The sequence below is a fragment of the Leuciscus leuciscus genome, assembly GCF_965113295.1.
Source record: "Leuciscus leuciscus genome assembly, chromosome: 20".
In the NCBI taxonomy this organism is placed as follows: Eukaryota; Metazoa; Chordata; class Actinopteri; order Cypriniformes; family Leuciscidae; genus Leuciscus; species Leuciscus leuciscus.
The window spans coordinates 26,947,147-26,960,321 of record NC_138744.1 but is presented as its reverse complement, the minus strand read 5'-3'; the positions used below and the strand labels follow the sequence as shown (position 1 = coordinate 26,960,321).

Below are 13,175 nucleotides of genomic sequence, written 5' to 3'. Positions count from 1 at the left end.
TATAAGCAGACTTGGTAAGCATAAAAGGCTTCTTTCAAAAACACAAAAAAATTCTTACCAACACCAAACATTAGAATGGTAGTGTAAACCAAAAATAAATAGCACACTTATCATCGGAATAATCCAAACACCCTCACACTAAGTAAAATGGTGCATGTTAAGTGCTGACTTGCAAGCACTGTAATAATGTTTTCCCATCGTGCATCTCAAGACACCTAAACACTTCACGCAATGTCCAACATCGTGGCATGTATGAGACAGTACAATTCAGATATTGTAGTTACTTAACAACTATTAAACATGTATACAGTATTAAATGGAACAGGATGTTTTAAGCTGCAATGCACTAAAAGCAGTACAAAATTCTGACAATAGATGGCGCTACACTTCTGCAAAGCCTCCACTTCAACTAATTTAGATGAAGGAACACTAACACAGAACACACACTAACAAAACCTACAGAAGAATCAGCAGGGAAAGTAACAGGTTTTCTGAATACAACATAAATGCATTGAGAACATAAGCATGACAGTAACAATAAGCATAAAAGATGAATACAAAAACATTGGCACTGCATATCTTGTTTATTTCTATCGACCAGGTTATTTTAATCATAAAAGGCTCAAGAATGTTCTGCGACAGGAAGCAAACTCAGCGCATTCAACACAGTTTAACTGCATTTACTGTAAAGGCACTATGGCAACTATTCAGCCAAAGTTATGTACATCAGTACCTGAGTAGTTCAGGGCAGGGGTCGAAGCCATTTTAGGCTGGAGAACTGAAAACAATCAAACCAGTAGAACATTTGAAACCATTTGAAATTGAACAGATATATCTTTAGGCTATTAGAGCCTTTAAGTGCTGTATGAGGATGTTAGGTAAAAATAGAACTGATTAAATTTTCATGCTGCCACAACAAAGATACTTAAAGTGTAAACATCTAAGAGTGGGTCTGAACAGGAAGAGTTGAATCTGCCAATGAAATATCAACAACCAAATTGTAACCAGTGGTTTCATAACTGTATGTTTTTATAATTTTTTTAAGACACAGATTTTCCATTGGACATTAAGGTACGACCCAACACGCTATCTATTTAATAAAAATGTAAAATATATACATTTATATATAAACTTTATTTAGCATGGATGTAATCAATTTATCAGAAGTGAGAGTATTGCTTTACATTGTTACAAAAACATTTCTATTTCAAATAAATGCTGTTATTTTGAACTTTTTTATTCATCAAAGAATCCAAAAGAAAAAAAATTGCATCATGTTTTCCACAAAATTAATCGTTTAAAACTGTGATACTAATTCTAACTTGACTAATTTTAGCATATCTAATGCCCTGTTTACATCTGGTATTAAGAAGTGTTTTTGTCAATCCAATCACAAGTGGACGACGCTAAATACAGGTTTAAATGGGGCCTGAAACATTTTGAGCTTGTCCACTTTCGACCACTTTCAGAGGTAGTCGAAAGCGCATTCGACCGGATGCCTTTCGTAGTGTAGATGCTCATGTGGTCGAACAGCCACAAAATACCACCTACTTTCCGCATGCTGATCTAATCTGTAAACATTACGGGAAGAACGCGCTAGCCATGCGGGATTTAAACTTTGTGTTTTGAGCTTAGTTCGTCCATTAAATCGAAAGATCTAAAAAAGGCCATACATTTACCCATCCATAGACTCCTCCCCTCGAAGAAATCAGGACCGAAGAGGTCGAAAGTTGACAAGAGACAGATTAAAACACCAGGTGTAAACAGGAATGATTTTCCTTTGTCTAATTGTGACCCCATCGACCAATACCAAGTGTAAACAGGGCCATGTGACCATATGTGGTGTCCTGACTTTTTTATCCCATACCTAGCATCTGATCCAGGACATAGAGTTCCCTGATACCCAGCTCGCTCAGGGACTTGTCCAAATCCAGTTGTTGGTGGCTGACATTGTCTCTGAACAGCAAGACATGGGCAGGGTCAAACTCGCATTTCTGACAGATCACAGGCACCAGGGAATGCAGGGGGACCAATGGATTTACTCGAACCACGGCCTTCTGACTGTGGTGATAGTTCACTACCAAACGCACCGTTTTCTATGTGTTAAAAGAAAGAGAAACATACATGTGAATAATGAGAGGTTCGTTTAGAGAGTAATTATGTATTAAAGGGATAGTTCAGCAAAGAAAAAGAAAAATCTGTCATAATTTACTCACCCTTATGTCATGCCAAACCAGTATCACTTTCTTTTTTCTGTAAATTTTTTTGACCATACAATGGCAGTTAATGGTCAAGCAAAACTGTTTGGATACCATAATTCTTCAAAATATCTTCTTTTATTTTCCGCAGGAGAAAGTAATGCAAAAGGGTTTGGAATGACACGAGGGTTAGTAAATAGTGACAGAATTTTCATTTTTGGTTGAACTATCCATTTAAATAGCTTATATTATAAAAAAGAAAAATGCAATTATTTGCCTTAGAAGGGAATATTAAAGAAGTTAAATACAACTTTAGCTTTATGCTGTCAATTACCACAGCAATTAAGCTGGAATCGCATTTATAAAAAAATTTTTAAAAGCAGCCAGCCACAACATAACAGTGCACGTCAACAGCAGCTATGTTGTATTTAATCGAGAAAATTGTTTTAATGGAAGGGAACTGAAAATTCTAAACCAGCATGGTACATAACATTCAAAAACTCTCTTCCTGTAGATGTAGGTGTAGAAAACGTACTCCTGTGGCTATTATCATTTGCATGATCAAGATAAGATAAGATGCAGCACAGATCTCTGAAGTTTCACATGAGGCAGTGGGCTAAATTAGACTGTACGCACTTGTTTGCAGTGCCTTGTAGAGGAAGTGTCACACCAACCTCAATGCATAGAAAAAATCTTCTTCCGAGATCTGAATTATAAGTTCAATCGAACACCAATAATTCACAATTGTGCAATATGCAAATACTAATATAGCCCATAAACATCCAAACAACTTTATCACAGAGGCAGCTAAATTTCATCGAACTGTTAATCAAGGTTAGCACAGTAGACACTTCCTGTTCATTACCATGCAGACAAAAAAGAACACACCAGACTGAGGTGTCACGAAACAGTACGCAACTCTTATTCTGTTTTGTTTCACATTTTAATCAGTGTAATTCCACTTCAACAAAATTTTTAACTTACTTTAACTTCGTCACAAGTCCTCAGACATACGTATGTGAGACAACGTGTGCAGTATTTAGACAAGAGTAAAGTAGATGGTTTGCACTATAACATTATAAAAGACTATATGTTTTTAAATTGCAACCGACAGATAAATAAATACGCTGAATATCATGACTCTCTGGAACACTTCTCCAGTTAAATATTAGTGTATAATTGAACAGTAAACTGTATACTGTATTTAACTGTTTGCCTTGGCAACAAATAGCTTAAATCACAGGTCTTCAATTGGGGGCCTGTCAGTTATTGTTTGATGAAAATGTATCGACAAGCTAAATTTAAGAACCTATTTGTCTCATTGTTCTCCCAAAATTAAAATGTAACAAGTAAAATTTAAATGTAATGTAAATGTAACTATGCACATCAATGATTTTAATATTTTCTAAACATGACTCAAATTGGGGTGCGGGATTGCAGGTATTACGCATAATTTATATCATTCCTGCAGGTCTCACTCTTATAATGCGGGAACCACCCACAAACATTTATTCACTTCAGCATGTAGGTTGTATGAGTAATTTAATCTAGATTATAAGATCAAATCAGTCATTTAAAACTTTCTGCGAGTGCGAGGCGTAATTTCACAAACCACATGATTCAGAGGTACTGCGTCTTCTCTCTCTCTCTCTCTCTCTCTCTCTCTCAAAATTTGCTAAACATCATTCACATTGCATCTGCACAAGGCAAGTGTCAAGCGTGTTACAAGTGGCGAGATTCAATCAGGACAATTGACGGAATTGTCACTTGCACAATCGGGCCAGAGTTGCATCGTCTTTTTAAGTCTTACCAATTTAAACATTGAATCGATTTGAACTATTCAGTACTCGCGTGCTCTCTGAGAGATGGTTTTCTCTGCGCACATACAAAAAGCCACCTCACAAACAGCTCACGAGTAACAAAATTGAGTTCTTTTTCACAGATTATAGCGCTTAAATGGTCAAAAACACAAAATGATGACAAAATTCTGGTCTTGGCGAGTATCCTCATAAACAGTCAGTTAGGTCTTAAATAAAAGCATGTGTAACAGCATAATGGATCCATACAAAAGATAGCTTTAATTGTATTAATAGCATATGTATTTAATTTGCATAGGACTAAAAGACTATCCACTGTTATTTTACATTTGATTACTTTATTCAGTTTCTGTAGTATTTCTGTACTGAATACTAGTGTTAGACCTAGTCAAAAAAAATTTCTCTTTATTTCTCTTTATTTCATTTTTTATTTTATTTTTACTTTGTGTTATGTAAACTCTTGAGCAACAAAGTTACCCCATTGTAAAAACACAAATACAATGAATGAGCAAATATTTAGGTGAGATAAATGTAATAAAAAATAAATGTAAAAAAAAGTAAGAAAAAAAACATTAGACAATTCAGGCCCTGCTACAGTATTTTTAAGGGTGTGTTCAAACTTTTAGTTCAGTTCTCTTGGCACTTTTGGTCCAGATCAAAAAAGAAAATGAAACGTTTAGTTCTGGTTCACTTAATGTTCAAACTAAAACCTAAAGATAAAAAACATTAAAAAAAATGCTTTTATGATGTTTCCAAAACAACGCTGTGTGCTGGGCTATATGCGCTTGTTGTATGTGTGTACATTTACTGTTATTTTTTCCAGCACCAGTAATTCCTTTGTTACATGCAAAATGAAAATCTGCTGCAAGGATATGGTGGTTCCGATGCCAGTAACAAACTGTAATGGGCAACATACTATATCTCATACGTCGAGAAGAACCAGGAACGCTTAAGCATTCTCTGTCCTTTTTAGGGTCGCACACGTCTTGTTGTTGGTCTGTTTAGGTTTCTATGGGCTGTGTTGCATTCATATTTTAGTCGAATGACACCAGAGTTTGTTTGGAAGCAGACCAAGGTTCAGATGGAAGCGTTCACACTTTTTCAAATGAACCACACCAGAGTTCTTTTTAAGCTAACCAAACCTACCAAATGTGAACAGACCCTAAAACTTTTTCGGTGTAAAAAAAAAAAAAAAAAAAAATAATAAATTGAATTAATGTAAATGTGATTTTAATGATAATGTTAAAGGTTTAAAGTTGTTCTAACTTTGCAATATAGCGGTTAAGCTTTGACTGAGAAAGGGGTTTAGTGTGATGAGCCAGTTTAACACTTATAACATCCTGCTCACTTTGTCAACTTACTTTAACAAAAGGGTAAACCATCCGGACCCATCTCTACTATAGTCAAATATTTCTGAGCTGGCCATGTGGTCTGTTTGTTATCCTTACAAACACTAAAAAGAAACAGCGTTACCATTCCATTTCTATAAGCATCTATACTTATGTATTGTGTCCACTGTTTGCACTGTTGATCTAGCAGAAGCAGAGGTCAGAGCCTCTAACTCTGCCCAGAGGTCAGACACGAGGGAGAGAGAGCAAGAGAGAGCCCAGTCAGCCCAGCTGAGAAAGAAATAATGCATGGTAACTAAAGGTAAGACTCTCATCAAATATTCACACATTAGGGGGAGGAGAAATGGACACTCGAGAAAGAGAGAGAGAATGCACACTCAGAGCAGATTCTGTGAAAGACTCACTGTACCTTTGCCCGAACCCTTTTTATGATCACACGACCCTCCTGATGCATTTAGTCAGAGCAAGATGTCACCATTTAACAACATTAGTACAAGAATAAAATGTTTACAGTAAAATAGCTGTTTAAAAGACAAACACAATGTGTGAATATGAGTAGCAGACAATCAGCATGGACATTTTTTTAAAATAATTTATATTTAAATCTTTTCAGTATTTGTAATCATATTTTCAGTTTTTTTTAGTTCACTTAAATAGTCTTCTGGTGCAAATATTCTAAGTATTTGCTCATTTAAAAGGTGATCATAAAAACCACATGCATAATAACTATACAAGAATTATAAAATGTTTAATACAGTTTTAGGTTTAGCATTTCATGTGACACTGTAGTTCCGTGCTGTTGACCACTTGGGATCTTATTGACCCTAAAAAGTACTGCAATGAAGACAACACTTGCTTGTGCAATGAGACCATTCAATATGGCTGATGCAATTGAATGAGAAGTAGAGTGTAGTGTGACATATGCCCACCACTGACCTGCAAACTAAATTATTTTACAAAGTTTGTCTACAGGAGTGATGTCTTGTTAGTAGTAGTGCATTCCAGTTTAGGAAAAATGTTATCACAGCTGCTGCTGCCTGTCTATAATTTAAAGATCTTCAAAAGTTCAGACATTATCACCAGAAACCTCCATAACACACTGTTTCAGATTCTCACCTCTGGCACTTTGGGTGGAGGTTTCCGGATCACCTTGTCCTCCAGCACTCGTTCTTTGATCAGGGCACAGGAGACGTCCAGAGCGCCCAGCAGGGCGTTGGGCTTAAAATTGACGTGCTGAGCATCGGGTGACAGCAGCTCCAGAGTGTGATATGCTGGATTCAGATGGTACTGACTGCATAGATCCACCAACAAATCCATTAGAGCTTTTCTGAAGAGACAAGAGGAGACATAAGGACAGAGAAATATAGAGTTACTTGATGGTTAAGACTTGTAATTACATCATGTGATGCAGACAGGCCTGTGATAGGATGATGGAGAGAGAGAGGGAGAGAGAGTCAGCTTGAATTACAGGTGTTACGTAAAGCAGCAAATTGCTACATGAATGCTTGTCTTAAAAGTTTCGCTTCACTAACCAATTGTCAGAAATCCAACCCGCATCTACCAAAAATTGCTATCAAGGCATTGTTAAAGGTTTTGGGAAAAGTTTTTAGGCATTGGAAAAGTTTTCAAACACTAACAGATATTGAACACAATTGTTGGTTTAAATTCCATGTCATTACTACTATTTAGTCTCAGAAGAAAATGCATAAATCAAGATACTTAATTCAATACATAATTCAATCATTGAAGAAAACAGTTATTGTACTGCATATGCATTTGTAGGAGTTTCCTTTTCAGATTTCAATTTATGGGAAAGAGAGTATTTAGATGATTCATGCAAGGTGATTTACTATGGTTTGCACTAGTCAATTACTGGTATTTGCACCATTATTTACTGCCCAAAAAAAGCATGTCTTAAACCAGATGCTAATTTGCACTGCTCTTGTACAGTAGTTTGTGCTGGTCATTATGGAAATGATCTGGCTGCATCTGTGTTCTTTAATTTGCACCTTGTCAGTAGATCACGCGCAGAACTTTCCACTCTCATCCGCGCTTTTTTGGAATTGCGCTCTCAAGCTAATCTACCCTGTTTAGTAAATCTGGCCCTTTTAAACTAGTACAAAATGTTCATGTCTCTCTTGAACACAAAAGTAAAAAGTTTATTTATATTCCTTACAGCGACATTCATATTGACGAGAGCTCTAAAAAAGGAGGGAAATAAATAAATAAAAAGCATTATAAAAGTAGTTCATAGCACTTCAGTCTTCTAAATTTATTCCAAAAGATCATTATTCACTCTCAAAACACAATTCAGGCAACGTGTAGAGTTTTTCTCAAATCAAATATGTAACGTTTGGTCACAAGACAAATGAGAACCAAATGACATTTGATGTTATTTGATGTGATCCACACTGTGGCTTTAATTGGAGAGCTGCGTAAAGATTCTTAAAAAATATTGTATCTATGTTGCACAACATAACATTTCTGTGCTCTAAAACCCACAACCACATTAGCTATCCTCAAAAAAAGTTTTAGTCTTATTTAGGATAAAGAAGCAAATGTTATTGATAGCACTAATTTTATTGCTTAATTACTAATGTTATGATACCACAGATTTTTTGGTAATCTGACACACTTTTTAAACAAAACTTTCACTAACAATTTAGGAGATTTTAGTATTTCTCCATTCAAGCTGTAGCTGCTTAAAGGCACACTATGCAGTTTCCGTTTTTCTCCAACAGCGACCCCTAGAGTCGCTGTGGAGTACTTGTATTTAACGTGACTGTCGTAAATTCCACTCACGCAGAGCCATCTCTGCGCTTTTCCGACCGCGCTTTCTTTGCTTTCTTCGTCGACTCTGCCATGATTTACGTCTGAAATGCATGCTAGTGTCTTCCATAGAGGCTGCTTCATATGTTGTTGATATATGTGACGTAGTTCCGTAAAGCAAGTTGTGATTCTCGCGAGATATGTCGGGGCGCCACCTCTCAACCCTGCATTGCTGAGAACTGATTTTAAACCATTAAACTACCTTTACTTTATGTGAGTGCATGTCCAAATTTTCACACAAAGTTCAATATGTTGGAATATAATCATTATGTTGCTCAGATTAGCTGAATGATTCATCTGACTATAAATGTCTATTCTTATGACACTTACTCATCAACATGGAAATGTTTTACCACATAGTAAACAATGATGCACCCATCCTCCTTTCATTATCTTTATTACTTTTTTATTATATCTACTTTACAAAAATATTTCACAATGATTGAAATTCAGCAGCAACTGAACAAGTAATAAATAGACATGCCAGAAGAAGCCACTTTCAAGTCTCTATGATATTTTGGTCCTTTCATATTCTCTCAATGCTCACTACCGTTTAAACGTTTGGGGTCAGTAAGATTTTCTATGTTTTTGAAAGAAGATCCTAATGTTCACCAGCAGAATCTTCACAGCAGTAGAGTTAGCCACAAAAACCCAGAAGACATTATTTACAGAGTTGAGGAAACCACTGTCTTTTGTGAACACACCCTGTAAAAAATTTGTAAAAAAATAAATAATTGTACTGGTCTATTGTTTTGTCTTTAAAGAATCAATGTGCTATCAAATGCAAGCCATACTCTCAATATGTTTAATTAAATCAAGCCAAGGGTAAAATGTCCATAATGATACAGTCAAAGACAAGAGTGAGGGATTTACACTCAAAGCACAGGTAGCTTTGTGAAAGTTCAGCCAAGTGCAACAAAACTAAAACGAAAATCTCTTGACTAGTACAAGACAACAGTAAAAATCTTTTTAAATTAAGGGATGTTAACACAGGAGGCTAACAGCACAACAGAATGGCATAAATTATAAAAGATTGTATTTATTTATTTTAATTATTTTAAAATATGATTACCCTAATTGTTTTGATTTTTAGACATTACATTAGCATACAAACGTCTTTTTAAAAACGTTTTTACTTAGAAATTGGGCTGGGTATCGTTAAAAAAATGTCAATATCGATACCGATACCATGACTTCAAGACCGGTTAACTGAACGATACTTTTTTCAATACCAATTTTATGAACAGATAATGTTATAGCAGAGGCTGTAACATTAATGTGAAGACGGGAAAAAAAACAAGAAAGCTAAACTGTTAATGCAGCTAACCTTAAGGATAAGCACACTTTACAAGATGCCTAGTTTAATGTGAGTTAATTCCGTTTTTCCCGTTAAAATTCTTCTGGATTCCTAAAACATATCTAATTAATTGAATTCATATTTATTTTGACGGGTTTTCATTCTTTTATTTCGACGGGGTGCCGTCTAGACCTTCTTCTGTGATGTGATGATAGTTTCTCTCAAATGAAATGTTGTCAAAGTGAGAATATTAAACCGCAAAGGGACTATTTAAATATGAATCCTGGATGTTCTGGGTCAATGAATGGCCCGCGCGGTTCCCTTTACTACACAACACGTGTGATGCACGCGGTGCTTGTCTGCGCAATTCATTGCATCCATTGCGGTGATGCCTCGCCACAGCCAGCACTTGATTTCGGCACATCATACATGCTGCATGCTTATTGTTTCACTGACGTTGACAAGATTAACCCCTCAGGTATCGAAATTTGGTACGGAATGACAAGACATTTTTTTGATACTCGATGGTATCGAGGCAATTCCGTCGGTGCCTAAAAAGTATCGAACTCGATACCCAGTCCTACTTAGAAACATGCAGCGCTCACAATTGAATCATCACCTTGTGAAGTTTATTATTCACATTAAGCCAGATCCCGATTCCTGGTATTTAAAACCTCTCAATATGATAATTAATACTTTTCTTGGATCATTTTAAGATATTTAGGACTTTAAATTCCTTATTATCTTTAAATTCCAGAGCTTTGTTTCACCAAGTAATTAAATGATATTAACAAAGTTTGGGAGGAGCACGTTCAGATAGTTATCCTAATTAACACAGGAAGAGCTCATTCAGATAATCAACTCATTTAGCATCAGGAGGTATATATACAGCAGACTTACATCTTTTCTATAAGAGTTTTCAAGCATCCCTCCACCACCCCATCTGCTCTCTTCTAACTATTCCTATCCCAACCTGGGATGGCGGGAGTACTCTGGTTCGGGCCAAAATCCAAGCTCGGAGCCCTCCCATTGGACAGCACGCCAAATATGCATATCCTTTACTCCATTTAATTATATGCAAGTGTGAACTAATGAAATATAGGAGAGCAGTGATAATTATAACATTTTTGATTATTTGATTTTTATATTTTAGATTTTTGTCCATTTATTCAGAAAATGTTTCACCCAAAGTGGCAGATGGACATCTTCGGTTCTTGTATCATGTTTATAAATATGCATTAAAATACATATTAAAAATCAAGTTAAAAATACAGTGTAAAAACGCCTCGGTTACGACTGTAACCTCGGTTCCCTGAAGAGGGAACGAGCGTTGCGTCGAAAAGCTGACGCTATGGGAACGCTTTGCGTGATGACGTCTTGAAGCACATGTAAAATCAGTCCAATGGTGTGGCGGAACGTCAGAGGCGGGTGACGTCACGTACCAGGAAGCTATAAAAGCCGGCCCGAAACAGAAAACGAAAGCTTCGTAAAGTCTGAAGTCGCGCTGACAGGCATGAAGGAGATATGGCAAGGCGACGCAACGCTCGTTCCCTCTTCAGGGAACCGAGGTTACAGTCGTAACCGAGGCGTTCCCTTTCAAGGGAACTCCCGTTGCGTCGAAAAGCTGACGCTATGGGAACGTCTATACCAACGCCTCCATAGCTACAAATGTCTGTCCTGTGTGTAATCATGTGAGCAGCACTAAGAAGACAAAACATGAGACCCTAGAGTAGAGTCTAAATCCAGAGAGTAGAACCTGACGAAGGTGTGCGGTGAGGACCAGCCTGCCGCATCACAGACGTCCTGTAACGATACTCCTGATATAAGGGCCTTAGAGGCCGCCATACTCCTAGTAGAGAGCGACCGGACAGCCAAAGGAGAAGGCTGTCCAGCCGCCTCATAAGCCAGTGAGATAGTCTCAACCACCCACTTGCTCATCCTTTGCTTAGACACTGGACCTCCCTTGTTAGGGGAGCAAAAGTCACTTTTACGCCACAGGGCAGCTCTGTGGACATACGCGTCTAACGCCCGAACAGGGCAAAGCAAATTATTCGCCTCCTGGTCCGATTTCGAAAGGGAGGAGGACCTCCAAGTGCCACGAAGGAAACGAGATACCAGAGGGTCTTTCCCCACAGACATTCCACCCAAAGGACTGTGGTAAGCACCTATGGCCGCCACATAGACCTTTAAAGTGGACGGGGTCAGACCTGCAGTGAACCGTTCCTGCAGGAACTCCAGCACTGTACCAATTGGGCAGTGGACTGGGTCCAACCGACGGTCACTACACCAAGAAGTGAATACTCTCCACTTCAGGGCATAAAGTTTCCTCGTGGAGGGAGCTCTGGACTGTAGAATGGTCTCAACAACCTCGGTTGAGAGACCTGACTCTATGAGCTGGGCCCCCTCAGAGGCCAAGCCCACAGGTTCCACAGTTCTGGCCGAGGGTGAAATATCGAGCCCTCTGCCTGGGACAGAAGGTCCCTCCTGACGGGTAACTCCAGAGGATGCCCGTCGAGGAGGGACACAAGATCGGGAAACCATACTCTGCCCGGCCAGCGCGGGGCTATAAAAAGCAGGCAAACCCGGTCCCTGCGAACTCTTTCCAGAACTCCCGGGAGCAGAGCAACTGGGGGAAAGGCGTACAGACGTAGCCTCGGCCACGTCTGTACCATAGCATCCAGTCCCAGAGGAGCTGGATGCGTGAAGGAGAACCAAAGTGGACAGTGAGACGTCTCTCGAGACGCAAACAGATCCACTTATAATTTCCATATCAGCTCCACCACCTCGGGGGTGGAGCCACCATTCCCCGGGCCTCGGCCCCTGTCTCGACAGAGTGTCTGCTCCTATATTCTGGACCCCGGGGATGTAGGCTGCCTTGAGTGACAGCAACTTCCCCTGGGACCACAAGAGGATATGGCATGCCAGCGCAAACCCCCTTGATATAGGCGACTACCGACGTGTTGTCCGTATGTACTACACATGGTGTCCCCTGAGACCTGTGATAAAGCTCCTCAGAGCCCGGAAGACAGCTAACATCTCTAGGCTATAGAATGCCAGGAACGATGATGGTCTTCCCACAGACCTTGAGATGAGCGACCCTCAGGATCGCTCCCCAACCCGTGAGGGAAGCATCCGTCGTTAGCAGTTTGCGACGACAAGGAGCTCCCAGCACTGGGCCCTGGGACAGGAACCAAGGTTTCTTCCACATAACCAAGGCACGTAGGCATCACCGCGTGACCTTGATTGTGCGAAATGGGTTGCCCCTCGGGGAAAAACCCTCTGGTCCTGAGCCACCACTGCAGGGGCCTCATGTGCAGCAGTCCAAAAGGTATCCCGTTGGAAGCTGCTGCCATGAGACCCAACAGTCTCTGGAACTGTTTGACAGTGAGTAGCTGGCCTAGCTTTACACTTCTCACAGCTGCCAGGATGGAATCGAAGCGTGGCGATGACAGGCGCGCCTGCATCGACACTGAATCCCAAACCACGCCTAAAAAAGTGGTCCTCTAAAATGGAGAAAGCACACTCTTCTTGGCGTTCAGCCGTAACCCCAACTCTTTCATATGGGCGAGAACAACATCTCGATGTTGAACCGCCATCTAATGCGACTGAGCTAAAATCAACCAATCGTCGATGTAGTTCGTGATGCGAATACCCCGGAGGCGCAGAGGCGCCAGAGCTGCATCCA

General features: G+C 39.2%; 1 protein-coding gene across 8 annotated transcripts in view; it reads right to left on the bottom strand.

The window, feature by feature from the left end:
• The window catches only part of cobl (cordon-bleu WH2 repeat protein), a 129,283-nt gene that overhangs the window by 79,767 nt on the left and 36,341 nt on the right, over window positions 1-13,175 (bottom strand). For 6 of the 8 annotated variants that reach the window (XM_082150240.1, XM_082150243.1, XM_082150246.1 and 3 more), the window contains 3 exons: window positions 6,481-6,691; window positions 1,868-2,096; window positions 734-778 (listed from right to left, as the gene is read on the bottom strand). In XM_082150240.1, coding sequence (XP_082006366.1) covers window positions 734-778; window positions 1,868-2,096; window positions 6,481-6,691 — 485 coding nt within the window. The remainder of the gene's footprint in view (window positions 1-733; window positions 779-1,867; window positions 2,097-6,480; window positions 6,692-13,175) is intronic. The other 2 variants (XM_082150245.1, XM_082150247.1) reach the window with 1 other exon arrangement.